Source organism: Cardiocondyla obscurior, linkage group LG01 (assembly GCF_019399895.1).
Source record: "Cardiocondyla obscurior isolate alpha-2009 linkage group LG01, Cobs3.1, whole genome shotgun sequence".
Taxonomy (NCBI): Eukaryota; Metazoa; Arthropoda; class Insecta; order Hymenoptera; family Formicidae; genus Cardiocondyla; species Cardiocondyla obscurior.
In genome coordinates this window covers 12,264,342-12,288,231 of record NC_091864.1, presented here as the reverse complement: position 1 = coordinate 12,288,231, position 23,890 = coordinate 12,264,342, and the positions used below count along the sequence as shown (strand labels likewise).

The 23,890-nt window shown below is 44.4% G+C and overlaps 2 protein-coding genes across 3 annotated transcripts in view; one reads left to right on the top strand and one right to left on the bottom strand.

The window, feature by feature from the left end:
* Positions 1-1,402: 1,402 nt before the first annotated feature.
* On the bottom strand, positions 1,403-19,617 carry LOC139104470 (fibroblast growth factor receptor homolog 1-like). The gene is given in 12 exon segments (XM_070660003.1): positions 1,403-1,904; positions 1,988-2,093; positions 2,174-2,314; positions 2,400-2,901; positions 2,992-3,483; positions 3,610-3,742; positions 3,974-4,155; positions 5,151-5,540; positions 5,657-5,995; positions 12,493-12,587; positions 12,589-12,635; positions 19,609-19,617. Coding segments are annotated over 12 exon segments (2,541 nt in total). The 3' UTR covers positions 1,403-1,799.
* Ets96b (Ets96B) overlaps positions 16,789-23,890 on the top strand; it is a 72,700-nt gene continuing 65,598 nt past the window's right edge. Inside the window, exon 1 of one of the 2 annotated variants that reach the window (XM_070660032.1) lies at positions 16,789-17,287. The gene's annotated coding sequence lies outside the window, so the exon portion shown is untranslated. Of the gene's footprint in view, positions 17,288-19,616; positions 20,083-23,890 lie in introns of those variants that run through there. The other variant, XM_070660041.1, reaches the window with a different exon arrangement.

Sequence of the window (23,890 nt, the reverse complement as noted above, 5' to 3'; positions counted from 1 at the left end):
TATTGAGTGCGTTCAACAAACAACCGCTCAGTGAGCTCTTGCATCGCTAAACGTACCCATTGGTTTTATACCGATAATCGGATGTCGCGAGTAGAAAGGTCCGTTTTATAAGAACGGAAGTAGTTCTTCTGAACGTGTGCCAGATGTCAGGCGGCTTCGTTTGGCCATTGAAAAGGTATGAATGAAGATCGTCGTGCCATTAGGCGATCAACATGCTCAAAAACAATATGTCGTAGCGAATGTAATTATCATTCTTAGTCCGTAGTTTTAATATCTCGTTTAAAAAAGATACAAAACGAATCGTTTCATGCTCTTTTTTCATAATAAAAATCTAAAAATACATGTATATACATTTTAGGTAGAATACGTTCATTTTGTTTTGTCATACGTTGTAACATAGCGACTCCTGCCGCCTTCACGCGGTACAAAATAGTGAATTATGTAGTCTTTAGTCAATGGGTAAAATTCTAGGTTTAAAATTTTTTAAGATTTTGTATCGTGAGAAAATGTTGGGATGTAATAAAGGTGCGAAGTATTTTATTTTAATAAAAATTGAAATGAGATTCACATTATATCGTGATGACAATTTACACCGATTTATACATAAAATCCTATGTATTTCAGGAAACGCTACTTTATCCGCTTTTACTCTACTTTCGGATAACAAATAATCTTTAAATAAATTCCCATATGTACAAGTGGTGAATTACAAAACTATTCTCTAGTGAGTGAATTCATTATTGTCACTTTTTACAAAAAGAATCGCTCGAACGATGTAACTTAAGTTTACGTATAAAAGAAGGGTCTTGCAGACGCGTATATATAACTTGAAGAAGAGATATACTAGAAATAAATTATCTATCTCTAAGCGCCTTTCTCCCATTTATACACGTATCGCGATCAATACTATTGTAATAAAGCTACAAAACTTACAGCGATACTTTTCACTATCTTCTTTTTACGATTCAATCTCTTACGAGACGTGTCCTTTCTTTGTATTTTTTTTCTTTGTTTTTTTTTTCTTTTTTTTTTTTTTTTTTTACAAAAGTTGCTGTCCGCTACAAAATCTATGAGCGTCATCCGTTAATGCTAGCCGCGTAAAAGCGCTACAAGCCTATCAGCTACTATAATACAAGAAAACATACAATTTTCACAGATGACTAGTTACAAAACACAATATTATGTTTTCGTTCGACATTTTATATTCGACGTTCATATAATCTACCTACACGATTCAGCTTAGAACGAATATTTCCATCGCAATAATTATTTCTTCGTTATTGTCGTCGGATACCTTTGCAAGGCACTGTTTCATGGCACAGTTATTACATCTACGAATATTTATAAGATCTGTGTAAATGATACACAAATCCGACTTTTTTATTCGAGAGCGCAGCAAATGTTTTTTTTTTTTTTTTATTACTTTTATTCGTCGTTCGTTCCTCGATTCTAAACCTGGTGTATGTCATTCGTGAAAAACATCAGTAACGACATAAACTATGCTTTGCGTTTATCAGTACGTAAATATTGTTAACATACGCTATCGCCTCATGATCAAAATCTCCTTTAATTCTACATGTTACACAGGTCAATACTGATTTAATTTATTTGACGTGTTCGCTTGTGTCAGTCGTTTATTCTCTGCGTATGATCTCCCACGCTCAGATTCCTCATCTCTTTATTTCGTATTTACTCAGTTCGTTCTCGCCGATAGTTTATTGCGTTCGCGAGTCGGTCGGAGTTATTTCAAGTACCTCGTCTATGCGAGATTTAAGTGACATTCCTCGCGAGTACACGACTCACAACAGATATGGAAATTTCTCTTCGCCTTCCTCTTCCGTCTCGCTGGATTCTTGGCTGGACGGAGGCGTGTCCAACTGGGGCAGGCCGAGATCCAGATATTCCTAACATCAAGGAAGTATATAAAATCAAGACTGTTGCTGCACAAGTTCTGCTTATTTATCGACATGCCAATAACACAGCTTACCTCGTTCGCTGTTATCGTTAATATTCTGTCGAGATCCTCGACCAGTTCGACAAACGTTGGTCTTTCGTTTGGTTGATAACTCCAACAATCTCTCATGAGCATATATCTGTAAAGGCAAAATCGAGGAATATATTTTCTCGAAAATAAAGTATGCATTATACCAGGTCACATAAAACTGTGATTTACATTTCGATCGAGCAACAAGGTGGCTTTTCCATTCGGTGGCCCGTTCTAAGTAGCTGAAATAATTTCTCGACTGATGGCACCGATGGGTAAGGTGTACCACCGAGCGTCATGATCTCCCACAATAGGATCCCGTAAGACCATCTAAAAGAAACAATAAAATATTAAAAATAAAGATAAAAAAACATGTAGTTGAAGTAGTTATAAATAAAATTGTTACTGCACTCACACGTCGGATTGAGTTGTGTAAACACGGTGAAACAAAGCTTCTGGCGCCATCCATTTCACCGGTAGTCGTCCATCCGTTGTCTTCCTGTAATAATCGTGACAATGAATGTCTCTGGCGAGACCGAAGTCAGCGATCTTCAGTACGTATTCGTCACTGACGAGGACGTTTCTAGCCGCTAAGTCTCTGTGTATACATCTTCTACTGGCTAGGTACTCCATTCCACGCGCCACTTGATATGCGAACGAGACAAGGTCTTTTTGCGTGAGTGTCTTGCGTTCTTTCGAATCTTGTTCGATAGTAGGCTCGTACCCCGAAGAGTGCGGTCTGTGATCTCGGAGGAAGTCTCGTAGATTACCGTTAGGAGCAAACTCTACTACGACGTACAAAGGACCGTTCTGAGTGCAAGCTCCAATCAAGTTGATAATATTTACATGCTTGCCGATCATTTTCATCATTTCCATCTCCGAAACCAAGTCCATCATTTCGGTATCCGTGTGACCTTCTGTTAACAAGAATATAAGTATATATTATAAAATACAAGATATAACTTTCTCTTTTTTACGTGTATTGTAATAAAAATCTATTTGTTCACCTTTTAACATTTTTACCGCCACGACGCTGGGTATTCCGGGTTTAGCGGTGTTTGTTTCTGCGCGAACGACTTTACCGAAGGCTCCTTCGCCCAAAGTATTTCCAAGTGTGAAGTATTCCCTCGCTAATTCCCAAGCACTGTCCAATGGTAGTTCGTACTCGGATACGTTGTCACTGGTATTGTCCTCGGCGATGACGGTGGATTTTTGTTTCTCGATCTTCACCACCGGCATCAGCAGCTCTTCCTCGATTACGTTTTGTGCATTCACTAATTTTTGTTTCTCCACAATCACCTTCTTGGTCCATTGCGTGACAACTGCGGCTCGTGCCGTTTCTAATGCAAGCAACTTCTTCATCTTTTCGCGTTTTAGTCGATGGAAGGTGTATATTACGACGACGGCACCCACGGCGAAGAGTAAGCATAGAATAGCCATTAGAACGTTCAGCAAAATCTGTGGTCTAGCGGTTAGCGGTACTCTCTGCTCGTCCAGTGCTAAATAAATTTTATAAAATTAATATATAACTCATTTAACGTTTATAAGCCATTGAAAAAGTATCTTATTTTAATTAATATAAAAAATTAATAACTTTAAATAAAATTGAATTATGATATACTCACTTTCGACAACACGTAGATAAGCGCTGCTAAACGTTTCCCCTAAAGTGTTCTGAGCGATACAAGTGTACCATCCCTCATCTTTTTCAGTGACATTGTACAGCTTTAGCTCTTCTGGATTTTCTGCCATTCCACTCTATATCAAACGATAAGTTACTATCAATCGTGCGTTCAATGCTAATCGGTTATATAGAAATCGAGTATTTACACAAGTACGTAAGCGAATATTTTATTTTGCTATTTTGAAAAAAGTTAGAACAGTACAAAACCGCATAAATTAGTGATATTCGAATTTGTAAGCAAAGTTGAAAAGAAAGCAATTGAAAGAAAAGATGATAGTTTACATGCAAGCTGCGCCCACCTTTACCTCCACCTGTAAACTCTGATTGGTCTTGTTGACGGTATCGAGAGAGGTATGATAACCGTGATACCATTCCAAATGAAGATGAGCATCGGATAACATTTGGCAGATCATACTAGCGTTGCTTCCGATAAGTACTGTGCTATTTCGTGGTGGCCTCGTCAGAATCGGTCGGTGTGGTACTGTTTCTACAGAGAAAAAGAAACCCAAGCACCGTTTAAACCAACATTTATGAGTTAACAGAACAAATAGAGAAGGCAAAAGAAAAAAAAAACACATATATACATAGAAAATTCAGTTTTCTGAATCTTGAAGCCTGTAAAAACAGAAAAATGTGTAAAAATTAACGCTCGTAATACAGAAAAATAGACGAGCAAACAAAGTCTGTTTATCAAAATGTAAAATAGATATATTTAATGATTGTATAAAAAAAAAATTAAATAAAATAAAACGTTTGATGTAGCGCCCGTTAAAAGTCACGTTTAATTTTTTTTTTTTACAGAGTCAATGTCTTGTATTTTGATTTCTTTACATATATGTATAAAATAGATTAGAATAAAATATGAAATAAAGAGGAATAATAAAAAGACCCATGACCGATGAATATTTCCTAAGCAATCTAACTTAAGTAACGTGTGCTGTAAAAAGAAAGAATCAAATCAGTCACAATTAAGACAGAATCTTGCACGTCTAAATCTGTAAAAATGTTTAAAGTAAATTGTAAAGTAAATAATTAGTTTACCCCGCACCAGTTAATACAACAATGAACCATTACGATTAAATATATTTTCTAAAAAAAAAATAAATAAATAAATAAAGAATCCAGGACCCTCCACCACCGTGATAAATGGCGGTTGTACCTGGAGCAGCGTTCCTTTAGGCGAGTCCTCTTGATCACCGGGATATTCGGCGACTTTAACCCACTGTATATACGGTTCGAGATCAGAGACAATAGGGCATCTGAAGATCGCGGTACTGTTAACCAGTGCGGTCACGTTCTTTGGGAAGTCTTCGTTGATGTACGGCTTGTGCGGGAAACGCTCTGCGGTTTCGTTAACATCTTAAGTCCCCGCACGAGGAGTCGTGCGTTCGCGTAATGACGCGGACGCGACTCAAAATCGTTGCATGTGTATGAAAACGACCGAACTCGTATAATAAGCGAAAAGCTGCGGCATCTACTCACCAATAATGTCGACCTTGAAGGTATAGTTGATGCATCCCAGGTAATTGCACACGATGCACGTGTAATTGCCGCTGTCCTTCGTAACGAGATCCTCCAACCTCAGGGTCCACTTGTTTTTGATTGCGGTACCAAGCTCCCGCTTCGGTTCCTCGTTATTCTTTAACCACGTGATGTTCGGCGTGGGATTGCCCACGCTCGGGCACTTCAATCGCATCGTGCTGCCGGCGGGCTTCACCACCGACGTGTGCATCTCGTCAGTCTTGTTGAACGAAGGTGGGCTCTCCGGTACCTTGTGGTTGTGCTCGTCCTCCGCGTCGTGCTCGCTCGTCTCGTCGAGGTCCACGTCTAATTTTTCGCTGTCCAGATGCAACGATCGTGTCTCGGGCAAGTCTGTGGAGGGGATTATTGCATCGTACAGGGACCTCGATAACACGACTTAATTCGATACGACAGTTAATGTCACGTTTAATTGAGACCCGCGGAGTAGAAGCTATTGAACAACTCACTTCTGGTTTCGGTCTCGAGATCGTTGCTCCCGTCTTCCGGTCTGAGGACGTTCATCGCGCCATTCATCCTGTCCTCGTCTTCGTTCTGCATGTTTTCGACGCGCACGGTCACATTCTTCCACTCGACGGTTTCGTTCGACTCCAACCTACAGCTGTAGACGCCCGTGTCCTCCTCCTCGACGAATTTGAACTTCAAAAGCTGCTTGTTTACGCGTATCCTGCCGGTCGGCTTGTGCAACACTTCGTCGTCTTTATACCACGTCGTCTCAAAATTAAAATTCTGGCAACGTAAGTTGAGTCTCTCGCCCTTCGACACTACGATGTCGGGATTAATTACATCTGCAATTTAAACATATATGTAAATTATAAATCAATGACGAGATGAATGAAATAATCTTAACTTCGTCGTTAGTACTCGCTTAATTATCTTCCGAACCGTCCGTTATTTTATAAAATGACTTAGAAGTCGTTGGCGATTCGATGCGACGATCTATAATAATCACCGTCGCAAGACTTGGCGGAAGTCAGGGATGCTTTGAGCCTAACGAGAGAGAGAGAAAGGGAGAGGAGCAAAACGACGCGGAGCTTGGCTCGGATTCGGTCTGGTCCGTCTATCCGGCGATATTCGCCGGTTTGATCAAGGAAACTCATTTTCCCTACGCGGCTCATTCATGAGGCCGACCGGCCGGACCTCGGAGCATCGCCATTTGGAAGACGGCCAGAAGTGAATCGCGACACTGTCCCTTCCGACGTTCCATCTGGAGACTTTCTGCCCCTCCGTCCCCGAAACGCGTCGCTATTTTTAGAGCTACCCCCCTGATCCCCGCTTTTTCCCGCCGCAAACCCCCTCATCCGCCGCTCATTTCTGGTGAATCGCCCTGTGATTACGGCTACTAATAGCACCGCGAGACGTGTCTTCATCATCGTCGCGCAAGCTCCGAGCTAGTATGGAAATCTTTATCATTAATATGAGGCATGATCACCGCCGTCAATCTCCGTCGCGTTGCGATCGTAACTACGACCGATGAAGTTTTTTCACCACCGTGTCCCAATGGATCTACTTCCCGAGTTATTTTAGACGCGCCATAGAGAAGAAAAGGGAGGCTTTAATCCAATCGAGATCCAAGCCCGCGCGAGGTTCTATCTCCTTTCGCAAATCTTTAAACATCCTCGCGCCGGGCGCGTCTTTGCGCACAAACGGATCGTTGTGCCTTGCGAAGAGCCCTCGGCGGAAATCGATTGAGTTTATATTGTCGCTCGTCGCCGTGAGCGACTCGCTTCTTCTCTTTTTCGGAGACAGCAGCAGATGCGGGGCACGTGGCATCGGCGGCTGCAATCCGGTGCGCCAAGTTCGGCAAGAGACGCGCTCTCTCTTTCCTGCCAAAAAATTAATTCGCCGTTATCGCGACTTTTTTTTTTTTTGTTATGTTAAATCTTAATTAACTAATTAATTTTTCTAACTTCGTGTTATTAAAAGTTGAGAATGTCGCGTTAAATCACGGATGGATCGTGACCACGATCGATACCTAAACTAGGAATTGATTTCTATCGGTATGCAACCGGCCATCTGCCTCTAGTTCAACGCCAGGAATAATCTCAAACGTCTAGAGTTTCGCGTTACTATTACCGGTGTTCTTCTCCTCTCTTTCTGTTTCTTTACTCGCAACGAGCTTTCGGTAACGAACGGCACGTTTTGAATGTTTGTACAGAATTACTCGCACGGCGAGGAACGTAGGGGCATTACGTCGTGTAGAATTTTTTGAAAAGACAAAACGACCGGCAAATCCGACATGTTTGTAATTCCCTCGGCAAATTCCTCGACTGGTCGCGAGTAATTCTCTATTTTCGTTCGCCGCGTCATCGTTGCATTCAAAAATATGATTGTGGGGTAAGTAAAAAACGCGCGGTGCACTTTAAAAAGGAACAAATTAAACTTTGCCGGTATACTTAGACAAAAGTCAACGACGAGAGTTTGCAAAATTACTACGTCGTCAAAAAACATTTGAAAATAATTAATTTTATTTTAATTTAGATATCAAGTGCGTACCATTCGATTACCAGTAGGAGTTATTAACGTCACGCGTGACGACAGAAACCCCTGGTTTGTCAACGTCAGCGGTCGTTTATTTATCCGTGTCGCATCTGAAATGCATGGGATTTTTACTCCGACGCATCGCTCCCGTCTGACTGACGTACACAGTGCTTTCCTTCGTCGTAGATAGCGATAGTTATAGCGGTTACGTTAGAGAAACGATCTCTATCCCGCGCTCGTTCTTTAACGTTCCTTGGCCTCCCTCGCACGCTACGTCCTCGGGAAGAGCGTCGTATAATCTTCAAATAACAAAGCCCGATGTTTAAACGTAGACTTTCTTGGGCTCTCTCCGACGGGATGTTCTCGGTGCATCTAGTCGTTGCAGCACGTGCCGCTCGTAAATCGCTATCAAAGTTTCCGCGCAAACGGAGGTGCGGCTACCGGTTCTCCGGGTGCCGGACGGCTTCATAAATAATCGCCGTTTCCTCGCGCGCGCGACTAGAAATAAAATCACTCTAATGCGAGGTAATATTTTGTCACCGATACGGCTTCTCGTAATTCAATTGTCGGATATGAAAGTCGTGTTTATCGAATATACGAAAAGGCGCGTTTTATTTTCCCCGCGTCGAGGGCGACTCACGAGGATAATCGAACAGGTGAGAATAAATCTGTCTCAGCCTCGAAAACCTGATTTATTTAGATTAGTGCACCTAATTTTTTTTTTTAATCGTAATAAATCGCAAATAAATTAACGTTACGGACACCCGATCGATTTCAACTTTTAACGTCTCGACTGGCTTTTTTTTTTTTTTTTCTTCGCGAACGAGAAGTTCGAAGAACACTAAAGGCTGACGAGATACGATTATCTCGTTCAGAGAGACGGGCCGAGGCCGGTAAGACGGATTGTCGTCGAGCTTCCGACGAGTCGTGCCAAAAATATTTTCACGAGACTGACCCACCGATCCTCACGATCTCTGCGAACGCACAAATTAATCTGCGCCAGATTAGAAACTGAGAACGACCACTGTATCATTATATTATCTCGAACCAGCGTTCAAAGCTCTCTCGTCTCTCGCACAGCTATCAGATTGAGTCGTTTCGCATCGTTCGTTCGCTTTAGACCGGACCAGATCAGATCTGAAGACTCGACAAAAGCTAAGGATATCGGATTATATGGGTCGTTCGCGATTAGTCGGCAACGTAAAGAGGCCCGTAATCTAAATGGCGACGAATCGCGAACTGCCTCGGGAGTCGATCGTTTTACATATATTCTCTAAAAGTGACGATCGTGAAAATAAAGAAAAATCGACAGGCGAAGAAAGATCTCTCTCTCGGCCTCGAAGAAGTGCCCCGCGGTGTCGGATTACGATCGTCCCACGCGCGTACGGCTTTTAGCGTCTTCATTCGTAGAGGAGACAGAAAGAGGGATCTCTTTCATGCCGCCGATGTAGCGGTCGATCTTACGCGAGATGATGATTCGACAAAAAGGAGAAACTCTAGACACGATAATTCTTGCGCGAGTGGCACGTCTCTCCGCGCGGAAACGTTAAAACGCCGACCCCTCGTTTTTCTTCGTTACACAAGTTCCTTTTTTTTTCATAGATCGTTCACCTATCCCGCGAAGGCGTCGTTTCTTTCACGGAAGATTCGTCGGTTGTTCAAAGTTTCGAGTGATTGAAACGCGTTTCACGACGGCTCTTTAATGAACGGCAGTGGCTTTTTTTCCATCGTCGGCGAGTTAACGATACTTTGCGGCACGAACGAGTATCATCGAACCAATTACCCCGTTCTATTCTATAGCGTTATTTGAACGGTTAAAGTCGTTGATTTTATTTCAATCTCCCTTTGAAAAGAAGACGGAACGACGAATGAACGTCTCTTTCTTTCGACAAAAGACTCGATATATGATAATCTATGGCGAACCGAGTGAGATGAGCCGCGCAGGATCCAGAGAGAAATCCTGTTATACATTTTAACGCATCGTCCGTCCGCGTTAAGATACCGCCGTCAACAAAGTATCCGAGGAACCACTAGGATAGAGAGCCGGCCAACGAGGCTGATTCGACGATCTAATTAAGATTCCGTTTCGTCCTGGAAGCCGTCTTTTCATAATGGAGCGAATGCAGGGTAAAAAGAACGAGGAGATTTACAGGCCGGGAGACAAGGGAGCAGATAGAAACGTCGGGATTCTTGACGGGTCGGCAGCCTGAAACGATCGCCCAGGTACACACATATCTACCCGCATAATTACACCTCGAAACGGATCATCCGACTCTCGGGAGATCGAGAGGGAGCGTCGCTTATGCGCGCTCGTTATCTTAACGAACGCGCCGAGCTTGCTTACGTTCGAGATTGAATCACCGGCTGGAAAACGGAGCCGCACGGCCCAACTTCCGCGTCAGGTTTTCCGACTCGGTATTGCGCAGGGTCAAAGGAGAAACGAGCACTTTTCCGAGGATCATGGGCACAGGTCCAGCGGAAAAAAAACAAAGTGACGCCCGATCAACTGGCAAAAGCATCGAGATCTCTTGGCGAAATCTCCATCTCGGCACCCTCCCCGCTGTCTCGTCCACCCCGCGGCTACTCTTCGCCACAAATCGCGCTCCGCTGCCATCTCTTTCATTGTCCAATTGGTAATATCAGCCGCTATTACGCTGTTGAATACATTTAATAGACAAAAGATTGGCAGTGGTTCTCATCGCTCCTGTCGCTCTCGCGGCGGTGATAAAGTCTCTCCCGCCTGGATTTAGTCCGAGAAAATGGCGTTTCGTATCCGCCATCGCCCGGGAGAGTATCGTTGCTGGCGATTCGGTAATAGCGGCACCGCAGCCCGACTCGGCATTCAATGACCGGGCAATTGGACAATTGAGCTCAATCATAATAACGCTCATACGCATATTGTGCCACACAGAGACGTGTCGTTTCGCTCGTTCACCGCGTCGATATTTATTTACCGAAATATCAATTTGCCACCGACGAAATATATGTCGAGCACGTTGAAAATGATCCGGGGAACCCTCAATAAGAGACCCCGGAGTGCCGGACGGTGATTATGAATCCCCATCGCGAGGTCGGCGCGCGGCAAAACGAGACCCCGTTTACGCGTTACGTGTTACATGTTACGGCGTTTACGCACGTGGCCCCCGTGGTCGAAATTCCAACGAAACTCTCTACTTTCAAGCACGCACCAACTACGAAATATAGTGAAAATCACAGCAGCGCGGTACAAAGCCGTGGTCTGTTCGCCAGATGTGTGACGGTCGAAATTTTCGACCGCGCCTTCCTCGCTTTTGACCGGAGCAACATTAGAGCCTTCGACATTCGTCGAAATCGACGTTTCCATTGTTCGGAGCAACAAACGAATACCCACGCATCGCATACCGATCGATGAGTGCGTTTCGAAAATTACACGCAACGTAGGATTTCAAGATCGAAGACACGCGGAATGATCGCTAAAAGTCTAAAATATTTCGTTTTATTCTAACGTTCGGTCTAAGAGCAAAAGACTGACGTAATTAAACGGAATTGGTGACAATTTGCGTAGCTGCGCGAAGATAAATGATCGCCGCGTGCACGCATCATCGATAATTATATCCACGTGGGATATAATTACCGTCGCACTGGCGCTAATTAATCATGCGTTTCTTCGTCGGCGGGTTCGCGACTAACAAACAATTTTGAAGACCAAACAGGCAATCGTATCGTCACGCTTCCTTTCGACATCGACGACTGCCAGCAGTTACGATTTAAATAGCACCGATATGTATTCACGTGGCGTTTTCCGACGAAGATTTCCCGGGAATGCAAGCGCCAATAATTAAATCGTAGCTACGAAGCCTAGGGACTACGTGACTGGAAATAAACCGGAATTAAACATTGAATTTGAAAGTCTAACCAACATATACGTTTCTCGGCGCAGATTTCACGAAAATTTCATCACGCATTGCAGCGCAAATTTTTCTTTCATATTATTAATACGGATCGGAACGTCGCGCCAATTTGTTTCAACCATTTTCGAAGAGATGTAAAAGCTAAGCTCTTTCGCCCAACATCCGGAGTTAATATACTTAAATCGCTGTATCAATTTTTAAGTTGATTTTAACATCTCCTGACGTCTCTAGGGGTTTGTATTGTTCGTTTTTCGTACGCACTTCCGCTTTCGCGTTCGCTAAGCTTTTTCCTATAGATTTGCGTTTCTTCCTTTCCTGCCTTCTGACTATTTTTCACATTGCACCGATTCACACTAGCTACGTCTCGTCCTGTTTATTTCTTTTTCGGTACGAAAATACCGCGTTACGGATTTCCTTTGCAAATCTTTGCCTCGCTACAACCGTGTACCAGACGCGTCTCGCGGCAATTACTCGTTTAATTTGTTTCACGACTTTACTGAAGAAGTTTACCGAAGAGTTCGCCGCAAGCGAAACAACAAAATTTTACGTGGTGGCTTTGACTTTCTGTGATTTCTGCATATTATCTTTAAATATCAATGCTGACCTGTAAAATTTTCATGCATTTCCCGGAGCTCTCGTCTCCTTTTATAACCGTTCCCAGAAAACCTTTTTGTTATGTCGCTTCCGTGAATTAAACGTTTATAAAATATACTCGATTAAAACATTAATAAGCAGCACGTTCCATATATAGATTTGGATTGTTTACGTGTTACACGTGCAACTTAAAATGACTTATTTAAATGACGTTTAAACATATAACAAAAAAATATTTAAAAGACTCCGAGGACTAAATTGATTTTGGCAATTTTTCAACTATAAAAATATGAATGTAAGAGGAACGGCACGTTACTTACCTAGTCGTACATTACGTCCTTGCGCAAGTCCGATGCCTTGGATGGCGAGGATCCCAAAGATTATGCTGCAGATCCTCGTCGCCATTTCGACTCGCTCGACACCGGGCATACGTGGTTAATGTAATCGCGGCATAGGTGATTTCCTGAAACAGAAACCGTGCAAGGTTTATTTATCTTTCCCTCTGGGCCGGGATAAAATAGCATGTGACCGGAAAAGGCCTGTCGACAACTTTTTTTTTTTTTTTTGAAGGAATAGCTTTCGGTTCGGTCGCCAATCATTAAGCTACATTAGATGGAACAAGTAGAGGAAAACAATAATGCAGATGCAAAGAGAAAATGTGGAGGAATCTCTCGTTCTTTCCCTTCTCTCTCTTTCTTAAAATAAACTCGCGATTATGTCGGTATTAATAATAGATGAGCAAATCACTCATTTCCTTCCACGTTCCCTCCTTTTCTTCGACCGTCCGACCTCGTCGTATTTTTTTTTTTTTTTCTCTATTTCGCGAGGAGAGTCTCCCGTCGCTTGGCCAACAGCCAAATCCCGAAAACGCGATGCACTCGCCGAGGACACGCCAACCAACGATTTTAGACACGATCACGTTGAAACGCGGCCCTGAGAGCGCTAGTGTAAGTCAACGCACAAGCTTTACGCACGTGCTTTCCGTCCGGTGAAGACGGCATTCGCCACTTTTAACGCGATTTGAAACCACCGGCGTCATAAATCCGCACCAAACGTACGATCATATTCTACGATTATTGATATTTGCGAGTTTGACGGCGTAAAAACGCGAAAGACGGAATTATCGAAATTTTGACAGTAATAGTTTCTCGGTAAAAGTCTCGTTAATAAGTTCTTGACTGTCGTTCTTATTTGTTCTTTATATTTATGAGGCATTATGTTTTCCAAAATGTCAATAACACGAAGAAAACAAAGACGATTAGTTTGTCTCTTATCTAATAATAAATCTCATTAATTTTTATGATTAATATTTCAATGATTAGCGCAATGATATTTGAGAAAACACTGGAATTCGAAGAACTGCCTGTTGTTGCGCAAATAATTATAATTATTATAATTTAATATACAGCTAATCGGTAATTAATGACCATTCGGAATTAAAAATAATGATCGCCAAGCAATTCTCACGCGCGTTATTCAACCTCGTGTGAGCAAGTTCTACGAGTGTAATTTGGATTATTGTTTTCTCGGGACAGTTTTCCACATATGTGCTTATTTTCCCGTGCTACTATTACTGTTGAAAAGACCTAGAGCAAATCACGAGGTAGATTGTTTTCTTTAAGACACCCTAACGAACACGTGGACATTTTCCTACCTAGAAACTTGGCCCAAGAAAAAATATATGATCGTAGCCGAGAAAAATAAGAAACAACGAATCCTAAAAGTGACGATTAATATCCGACCCTTCCTCAGGGGGTCGAAGAATTTCGTGGGTTCCTAGTGACGGGACTTTTTCGCTAAGTCAACGGCATCACCTGTTGCGTCGATGAAAAAGAGAAATATACGCGCACCCTTGGCTTCGCGTCGAGGTTCGTCAGTATTCTATCTCTTTCAAAGGGCCACGGTCGTGAGAAGATTTTCTCTCAGCGTCCAGAAAGGACAGGCCTGAAAAACATTCGTAACGAGAGAAGAAAGATCGAGACAAGTGAAACTGACAAGAAACCGTATTCTTCCGAGGCAATAATACAGAAACAATTTGATAGTTTGCGAGGAAAGGACGAAAATGTGTCGGCCAGATTATCGCGGCGAACAACTATAATTATTCAGACAGAAAGAACGCAAACTTTTAAAATAAATAATCACATTGCGTTTGGTTGTCGATTAATTTTGCTAATCTGTGCCATTTAAACGTCTCCTCTTGCGCGAAGAGCGCATTCGTTTTAATTTATTCGGCTATACTTCGCTTGCTGGCACTCGGTCGAAAATAAATTACACGAGGTATCATTGATATTAGAGGAAGTTCGTATTTCACTGCTAATAATTTGCCAATTTTAGGTACGCGTGGGTCGTAGAATTTTGAACGAAGCGCAGTCGGTCAGCGTAAAGGAAACCTAAAGGGTCGTGCATTCGTTTATAAATAAACTTGATCGCGTAGGACGAAACGCGCGCGATTTCCGGTAATGTATGTATGTAATTAAAAAGATTATTACTCTGAATCTACGGTACATTAAATCTAAACTAGTTTTATGTTGCAGTAGACATTAATACATATGGCGCCTCGAATCGGTGGAATGCCCGCTTAATAATCAAACCACGCATGACAATCCTAATTTATAAATTCTAATTTATAGCAGAACGCAATAAGAAGAGTATTCTGTATCTTACGTTAGTGTCTCTATTAGCCATTTACGATCGGTCGACTTAGCTTGCGGTTAATTTAAAAATCTTGGTCGCGGCTTCAATCGTTGACAAGGAATATTACCGCGATCGTGAATATAGCGCGATATTCACGAACGAATTCATAGCGGAAAATCTGATATTGCGGAGAGTTTAGTGCCCGATAAAGAGAAGGAAGGTAACGCCGGATGTTCCTTTGCGTTAATTAGCGCGACGCGCTTTGCACTCGAACGTATCATTATCGTTATAAACCCATGTGTGCATTTTTTTTTCAATAACGAGATATAATTTCTTGTGTCTAACGATTAACGAACTTATTTTACTCAGTTAACGTACTTATTTAAAATAAGTTATTATATTATATATTTTTTAAATATCTGATCCGTCACATTTTCTTTCCCCTTTTTTTTTTCCTACAACTTTCACGAATTCGCAATCAATTCGAATAGTGTGAAGATTTCTTAGACGACCGGTTTATAAAACGCCTCGTAAAACTATCGTAATGAGTATCATCAAACGCTCACTTTTCTCGCGCCAGGTTCGATCAAGTGATAATCATAAAAGTCCTCAGTTCGCATAATTTATAAATCGCATCTTATAATGTTGCATTTTTCAGAAAGGTCGACATTTTACGACATTTTAGTGAGATTGTCGTAAATTCGCCCGAAAATAACCGAATGGTATACATTTTATTGGTCTTTTTCGTTCTCTTTCAGTTTCCACTACGATACTTCATAAAGAATAGTGAGCTTCGGTTTCGAGAGAGTTATACCCTAGAACAAGCGCGTCTGTTTCTCGTCGAAACCGTAACGAAAACCGTACCCACATTTTCTCGCCTCGTACACATCGACAAGATCGTATTATACACGCACGCGTACGCATGTTATGTTCTTTTCGTACCGTAATTTAAAGCACGGGGTATCAGCCGATTGAAATTCTCTCGACGAAGACGATTCCATTAACGGGGATGTAAATCTGGCGTCGAAACAAAACTCGCCGGTTCGCTAAATCCGTTCAACGCTTTAAAAGTCTACAGTCATTCTTCAAGATGGAATTGCGTACGAGGGCGATCAAAATAACACAGTGCTGCGACTTTTAATTTTCAAATCCAACTTTGCGTACCTGTAATAAAAGTTAATCAATCGAAAAATTCGTGTGTGTTTAATATAATGAATACTAATCGATTTTAGGTACTAATGTAATATTTAAATTAATTGGCATTCGGCCCCTTTCGCACGTATTCTCCCCTTCGCACCTGCCGTTAGTTGGCTAAGTACCGCGTTTAGCTATCGCCGAAAATTTGCGTACGAAATGGGCCAGAGAAAAACGTCGACATTAAAATTTCAGAAGAAAGTACCGATGACGAGGTTCTAAATTATATCCTCGCCGTCCGTCGACACTATGAGGACCCGGACCTACGTGACGATAATTACGGGTGGTCGAATTCGTCGGGGACCCCGTGATGAAACAGGTTGGAGCGATTTCATTCAATTTGTCGAGGGCCGTGGAACACTCCTTTGTAGGGATATCGTAGATCTCGCCGCGAGATTTTCGACGATAATCACGAGACGGCCACGACCGGGGAAAAGGGATCGTCGTGGTACTTAAACATTCACGCATAAATCAAGGTGTGTTTTCCGGCTTCTTCAGGAGTAAAAGGTTGCTCTCAGATAAGCCTTTCCTCCGCTTCTTTTATCACTTTTTCTCCTCCGAACACTTACGCAAGCGTGATTCTATCATTTTAATATCATTTTAATTGCGTAGTACCATGAGTAAGGGAGAAGAAAAGAATTAAATGACAAATAATATCGGCAAGACACTCGAGCTTACCTCGTAGACGAAACAACATCTCGAGCCCCGCTTTATTCACTCGCGAGTGAGGTTAAGATTCGTTGTCGAGTATTTTTCGCTCCCTGATATCCATATTTACGCGTGACTGGACGACTTTCCATTCCAACGTAATTCTCTTTGTTAGTCCTAAAAGCACCACCACGTTCAGACCTCTCAGCACCTCTCATGCGACGCAGTTCGCGATCGTCCATGGTGAAAGTCAACCGGCACAATGTTTTAGAACGTTCTAGTATTTATTTCGTTCGTTATTCGTTACACATCGGTAGGACTTCGGGCACCCCTGGCCCAGATACACACCGCGCGCTAATTGGCGGAGACGGTCGGAGGATGCCGAACACCCGCGACTCACCCCGCGCCGCTCGCCAGTCTACGTACGTCGTTCGCGCAATTGTGACGCGTTACCTCCGATCCGCGGAAAAATCGGAGGCCACCGCGCCGGTTCGCGCTTCGTAGTGCCGCTTGTGCCGTTTACGTGTGTTAGTGCCATGTGTGGAGTGTGCGCCGGACCACCGGAGGACCCGCGGAGGCCTTTATTCCCAGCATCGGGCGTCGATCACCGACGTTGGCCGTTCTCGCTCTCGCGACAAGGTAAGACATCTTCCTGTCCCTTTGCCGTTTGCGGCGGCGTGAAATACCGCGGCGTAAACGCGTCGCGGCTCACTCGGCCTCGTCGAACGTTGAATAAAACATGATCCTAACGTGACCGCTGAGCGAATTGAGACGTCCGCGGCTCGTCACGGGCCGATTCGATATATCGGTGCCATCGCGCGACACCGAAACCGGCGAACGGGCCTCACCGTCTAACATGGCGATCATTGATTTCGATCTTCGTTCCCGTGAAAAGTACGCGGCCACGTCGCGAGAGAAAATTCGAGACGGAGAGCAAAGGCGGACCGCGGAAAATGATTCCGATCGCACGCGGTCGCCGTGTATGACGAAATCCGAAACGTGCCTAGCGAATATTCCTCAGCGGGAAAAATATTTGCGACGCCTCTGCGAAATAGCCGTGCCGGACGAGCAATAGAAAGAGAGAAAAATAAAGGCGTCTTTATTTACATCGGGTGGCGTGGGTACGTAAACACTGCGCCTAGGCTCGCGATGAAAACATGCGCTCGCCCCTTTCCCTGCTCAGCGGTCGATTTTTATCTCCCGTCTTCGTACGTATTTGCTGTCCGAACTCAGTTCAACCTTGACGACTTTGACCACCGGGCTATTTGAAGCTCGATCTGCATTACCGTAGTAAGCTTTAAACCGTAAAAAATCAGCCAATTGTATTACAAATTCCAAAAGAATTATCTAATACGATTGGCTAATTTTTTACGGCTTAAAGCTCACTATAATAATATAGATCGGGTCTAAAGCGTTACGATTTCTGTAGATTCTTCTTTACGCGTAATTATGGATTTTTATTTCGCGCCTCGATTTTATTAAAAGCAAAAAATTCACCCTGCTATCAAATTCAGCAAAAATCGTTAATTATCACGATAGGCTTGAACATATTTATTTATCTGAAAATTTTCATAATAGATACGTTCGGCAGAACGTGCTTTTGCATGCAACTGTTGCGATACTTCCGAGTTCAACTGGGAGGGGGGAGGGAGCGTTTTTAGATTCGGCCAGGATTAAAAGCTTATACCCCAGACTGACGAGTTTCGCGACATTCGCGAGTGCGGTGCTTCCACTGAACGCAGCCAATGTAATCGCGATGGGCGCATAATCTAGCGCCAGGCTACGAGACGCGGGGAGGGGAATTTGCGGAAAGAATCGTGGAATATTCATGACTCGATTCGGCGGCTCCTCCGCTGGGCCCATCTCTCACCGATCGCCGACGACTCCGTGAGATGAGGCGCGAGGTAAGGAAAGTTAAAAAAGACACTCCAACGGCGTGAATAATAAGAGATACGTGCGATGCTTTCGGAAGAGAATAAGCGGAGGGGAAGAATGGGGAAGCGTGCGCACGATGCTGGAATATTTTATTTATTAGAATCGCCACCTCGAGACGCTCGTGAATCTGCGATGGAGTTTCAAATGACGTTTCCCATTGCAGAAGCTTACGACTAAACCGTCAATTTCGAGTCGCGTTTCGTCTCTTCGAGTGAACGATTCTTATGTACACGGTGAAGCCAAATATTTGGCCATTTAGTCGAAAACGGAACCTTTAGATTTTATTACGTTGAGAGTCACTGAGCGTCTTCGAGGAGACGATCCTTACGCCGCGGAAATAGACTTTTTTTTTCCCTTTTTTTTTTTTTTTTTTTTTCTTTGCAATCGTCACCGGGTCGCTCGTGTTTCGAAATTCATTTTACGTGTCGAGGCGCCGCCACGGGTTTCGTTTCGGAGAAGCGTCTTTGTGACCCCCCTCCTATGTGCTCCCTTCGTCCTCCACCGCTCGTAACATCTGCTCGTCGTTGTGCAGCTAGAAACGCTTTTTTAATCGCGGGGGCTTTGGCGGAACAGAACGCGCCTTATGCCCGTAAGTACTCGAAAAAAAGAAAAAAAAAAAGAGAAAAAATATATATAAATCACGCTCTTGTCGCGATGCGTCCGTGTCTGATTTAATTACCGCTACTAGTAACGGTAATGAAAATCAAAATCGCCTGCTCTAACGGGAGTGTCCGATGCTGCGCGCGTGTGCGCGCGTGCGTGGGCGCGTATTATGCGCGTGTCCGGGCTGCGTCCAGTTGATTTATCACAATTCTCACTTCACCAAATATAATTAAACTGTCAGGAGAGCATCCGCTTCTTTTGACGAGATATGGGATATATCATATACGAGAATTAAACCGACGCGTCTATCCCTCTCGGCTTTCCGGCGAGAAGATGTCTATCATAGCTCGTCTTACCCATATCGGATTATCGGAAGGCGTGGATCGCCGAGGAACGCGTAATACACCACTTGTACTACTTACAAATCGCATTCATGTCGAGCGAATCAGTCTCTCTTTCTCTTCTTTCCCTCCTCTCTCTCTCTCTCTCTCCCTCTCTGACTCTCTGGTAACATGAGTTCCACTCCCCGTGTCGCCGGTCATCGCCAGCTCCTTGGCCAAGATCACGGCACAGCCGCGGTCCGTTTTCGACCCAGCTTTTCTCAATTCGGTACTTCGTCGCGCGCACTCTACCCTGCTACTAAATACGCCGGCCGATCTCCGTAATGGATGGTTTCCTGAGCAGACGACAGTGGACATGTGAGAGTGAGACCAGGCGGAGAGGACGTATAAACTCGAGGCGAGACGGAGAACGAGGGAGACGGCGAAAGGGAGAAAAAGAGAAACCGTCTCTTGACCCCGGGATCTTGAAGAAGGCACGCGAGAGAAGAACCTCGTTCTTCTCCCGCGCAGGAAAATAGAGAGGGAGAACGGAAGCTGCGAGGTACTTCGCTTGCCGTAAGCTTATCTCTTTATCTCGTTATCGCGTTTTGCGAAACGATCGGGAATTTCGAACGATCCCTCGCGTATCCGTCTCGGTGATAACCTTTCGATCCTGCAGAGTCGATCGTGATAATCGCTAGGCTCCACTGACGCAAAAGTCGTCTCTCGCACGGGAACACCTCGCGTAAGAATACTTGCGTCTTTATCGCGTTATCGCGTCGACGATCCGATCGCGTCGGTTATTCGTAGCCGGGATATCCTTCAGTCGACTGGTTTCATCGGCGACTGGAAAGGCGCGAAGTGAGAAGTTGCGCGCGCGATATACTCGGCCACGTGTTGGCGTCGTACTTGACCTGGCAGAACAATGCGCGGAATCGGTGAACGACCCGGCGTGTCCGCGTAATTGCGAGATTATCCGCGACTCTTCCTCGACTCGCGTCGAATAGAGGAATTATCGGTGCGCTAATAAACCTCGGTATTCGCCGTAAATTGCACCGCGGGGTCGGTACGTCAACTGTTGTCTCGGTAATTGCTTTAGAATTTGCACTTTGCTTCGTCTTCGTCAGTCTTTTTATCTCCGAATGCCTCGCAGTTCGCGGAAACGGACTCGATATTTAATCGCCTACCGAACGAACGCACTCTCCGGGCCTCCGTCTTCAAACGAATTCCGGGTAAACCACCGAATGAACAACGAAAACGACGACGCACGTGCGTAGCTTCCGGCGTCGTGGCGAATCACGGCGTACTTCCGCCGCCGCCTCCTACGACGAGGACGCGATACAAAACGGCCACGTACTTTTGTTTTTCTCTGAATTACGTGAACGCGTTTACAATGGGCGGCGAAGATCGATAAACAGCCTCTCTCGCGCTACCTGCCGTCGTTGGCGCATCTCGCCGAGGAATCTCGTGAGACGTACGCGCGCAGAACCCGCGTCAGATCTAATCGGTTCGGCCTGGAATAGAATAATTTCTAACGACTAGGAGATTCGCGTCAACATTTTTTTTTCAAACGTTCATGTACCTTCACGTCGGTTATCTCGAACAAACGTCATTCGTACATGTATAGAGAACATTCCTCCCCCTTTCGTTATCGCTCGCGGCACCTTGTTTCGTGCCGATAGAATTGAAATTAGATCGAGATTGGCTTAGAATGTGCCCACATGTTGCGCAAGTACCAACTGCTCCTCGACACTATACCGTCGCACAATGAACGATTCATCACGACACAGTTCAGTTGCGAGGCGTTCGAGGGACCAGGCGGATTCGTCGTCCACGGAAGTGGCGTTTCCCCGTGGGAAAACGTTGGGACCCAAGTTGGAAGAGTCACGTGTATCTAAATACATCGATGACACGACGGTTTTTCCGATCGTCGTATACTTATGTACGCAAGTGGATCGAATTCCACGATTTCGGACACGCTCGCATCGCGAAATAAATTTAGCACAGGTGTGTTCGAAGCACGTGCGTATGTACGTATTGATACATATTCGCTTCAAAATCTTTTTATTTAACTCCGACGAGGCAGCGGGAGGTACTTGCGCTTTCGATTTCTCTCCGGAGGGTTTTATTCTATGATAAATATGGGCCAGATATATGCATTGCGACGTACGATCTATTTCAGAAATGTTTTGGCTGTCGACGTGGCCCATTCGCTCTTAGCCAATGGAAATGGCACGTATGCGCGAGTAAATCGATAAATCTTGATTCGCCTCGCGGCAGCGCCCAGGCGCCAAATTATTTTCATCACAAAACAAGCCCTTGTTTTCTTACGAATATTTAGAATCTATAAATATATTCGGTTGCTCCAGTTAAAAAGTTCTTTTTTTTTTTTCTTCGTTATCGCACGTTATGTTACTCCAATGGTCGGCTGTCTTACATGCTAATACAGATCGCGAATCAATTCGACGCATATCGTCGAAGGTCGGGGAATACACTCTCGTTTAATTATGGACCGTCGCGAGTTATTTTTGTCAAACGTTAGTGGTGTCAAGGCGGACACGAGATTGACCGTATTACGGCGTCGTTGCTTCGTGGTGTTGGAATTATTATTATTGCGTAAATCAATGTACCATACATACATACATACATACATAGTTCTCAAAAACGGCGCTTGACACTCGCGGTGATAAAGTTTAGGGAAGAATAATTAGCGCTTGGTCACTGCCGACGATCCCTCGCGTTAAACGGAAAAGAGATAAGCTTATATCGCACGTCCGACTTACTCGAACTATTTTTATTCCGATCGAGACGAAAATCGGCTGAAATTCCGACACGGTTTGCACGTGAACGGGGACAGGTTGCCGTTTTCGTAACGAGGCCTTATTTATCTCACGCCGCGATTCGCCGCGGCGAGAGTTGTAAGCGGGACCCACCGCGGCGAAAACTGGTTTTCCCTCTTGAATGAATAAATGCACGCGCCGTGCGCACGAGGATCCATTGTGCTGGCTGCAAAACGACCCGGTGATACGTCGAGATAAACCGGGTACACGCGCGAGATTCGGTAGTCACGCGATGCAACGAGGAACGTCGGAGCTCTCGCGACACGCCGCGCGAAGTAAATGAAAATCAGTCGCGTTGAGCAAACGTTCGTTTCCTTATCACGCGTTAGATTCCCGCGAGCAGCAAAGTCGCGACAAATTTGCGCGGGATAACTATCTGGAGAATTTTTTTCTTTTTTTTTTTTTGCAAGCATTGGACGTTTACATTCGTCGAATTGATTTATAAAGCACGCGAAAAGTAAAATGTTCCGGAGGGTTTTCCTCTCTCTGCTTCTCAGCAGATATCTCTCGGCGCGTACCTCGTTACAACGCGATAATTAAGAAATTTTCTAGCTGTCATTAATACAGATGAACGCGATGCACGTCTCACGATGTACCGCCGGTGGCTGGCGATTTCACCCGGGGTGACATCGTCGCCTTCGCCGTGAGGCATCTGTTTGTATATCACGCCTGTACGCACACCTGCGCACGCGAAAGCTCATCGATGCCCGAGGGGTACACGACAGCGACATAAAAACGCGGTTAGCATCGTTACGTTTCCCCCGTATCCATTAGCATACATCCGATTACGATTCACAATCCCCGCTCGTGGAACGAGATAATTAGAAAAGATTGCGCGTTCGTTTGGTACGCGAAGTCGAACAACACCTCGAGCGCGCGAGGATGTCGGTTTTTCTGCTTTATTTCCGCGCCCGTTGCCGCATATAAAGCTGTAATTTCCGTTTGATGGATATCGCCGAATTGCAAAAAGAAGCGTTGCGCTTACCGGCCTTAATCAGGCCTCTTGGCGGCGGCATTCACATTGTAACCTCCACAATTTGCATATAAAAGACGCGCTCGCAATAATATCGCGACGACGTGAGAAGGGAGGAATCAAACTGTTAACGGATTACCGGGATTATAGTAAAATGCTTTTTAAACGATCATCTCCGAAGTGATTAATGCGCGCGTTTCGTTAAGAGATTCCTGGAACAGATACACGATTGTTAATTGCCGTTTAGACGACTGCCGTACAGGCCCGCGTCGATCGCGTCGTCGATCCATCGATCGCGATGGTGGATAATAGTCGCGCATACCACACCGAAGAGAAGAAACATAATGCGTTCGTGACACGACCCAGGACCCTCTCTGGCCTAGGCTTGCCACAGATAAAATCTCACGTTGCTAAGCCCGTGGACACGGGGATCCTCGTTTAGGAAGAAAAATCTGGTAGTCGTGCCGTGTTATTCGATGGCCAATCGAGATTAGGGAGCGTACGTACCCCGAAGCAGAACGGTCTCGTTATTTTGTGGCAACGACTTCCACCGGCGATCATTACGCCTCGT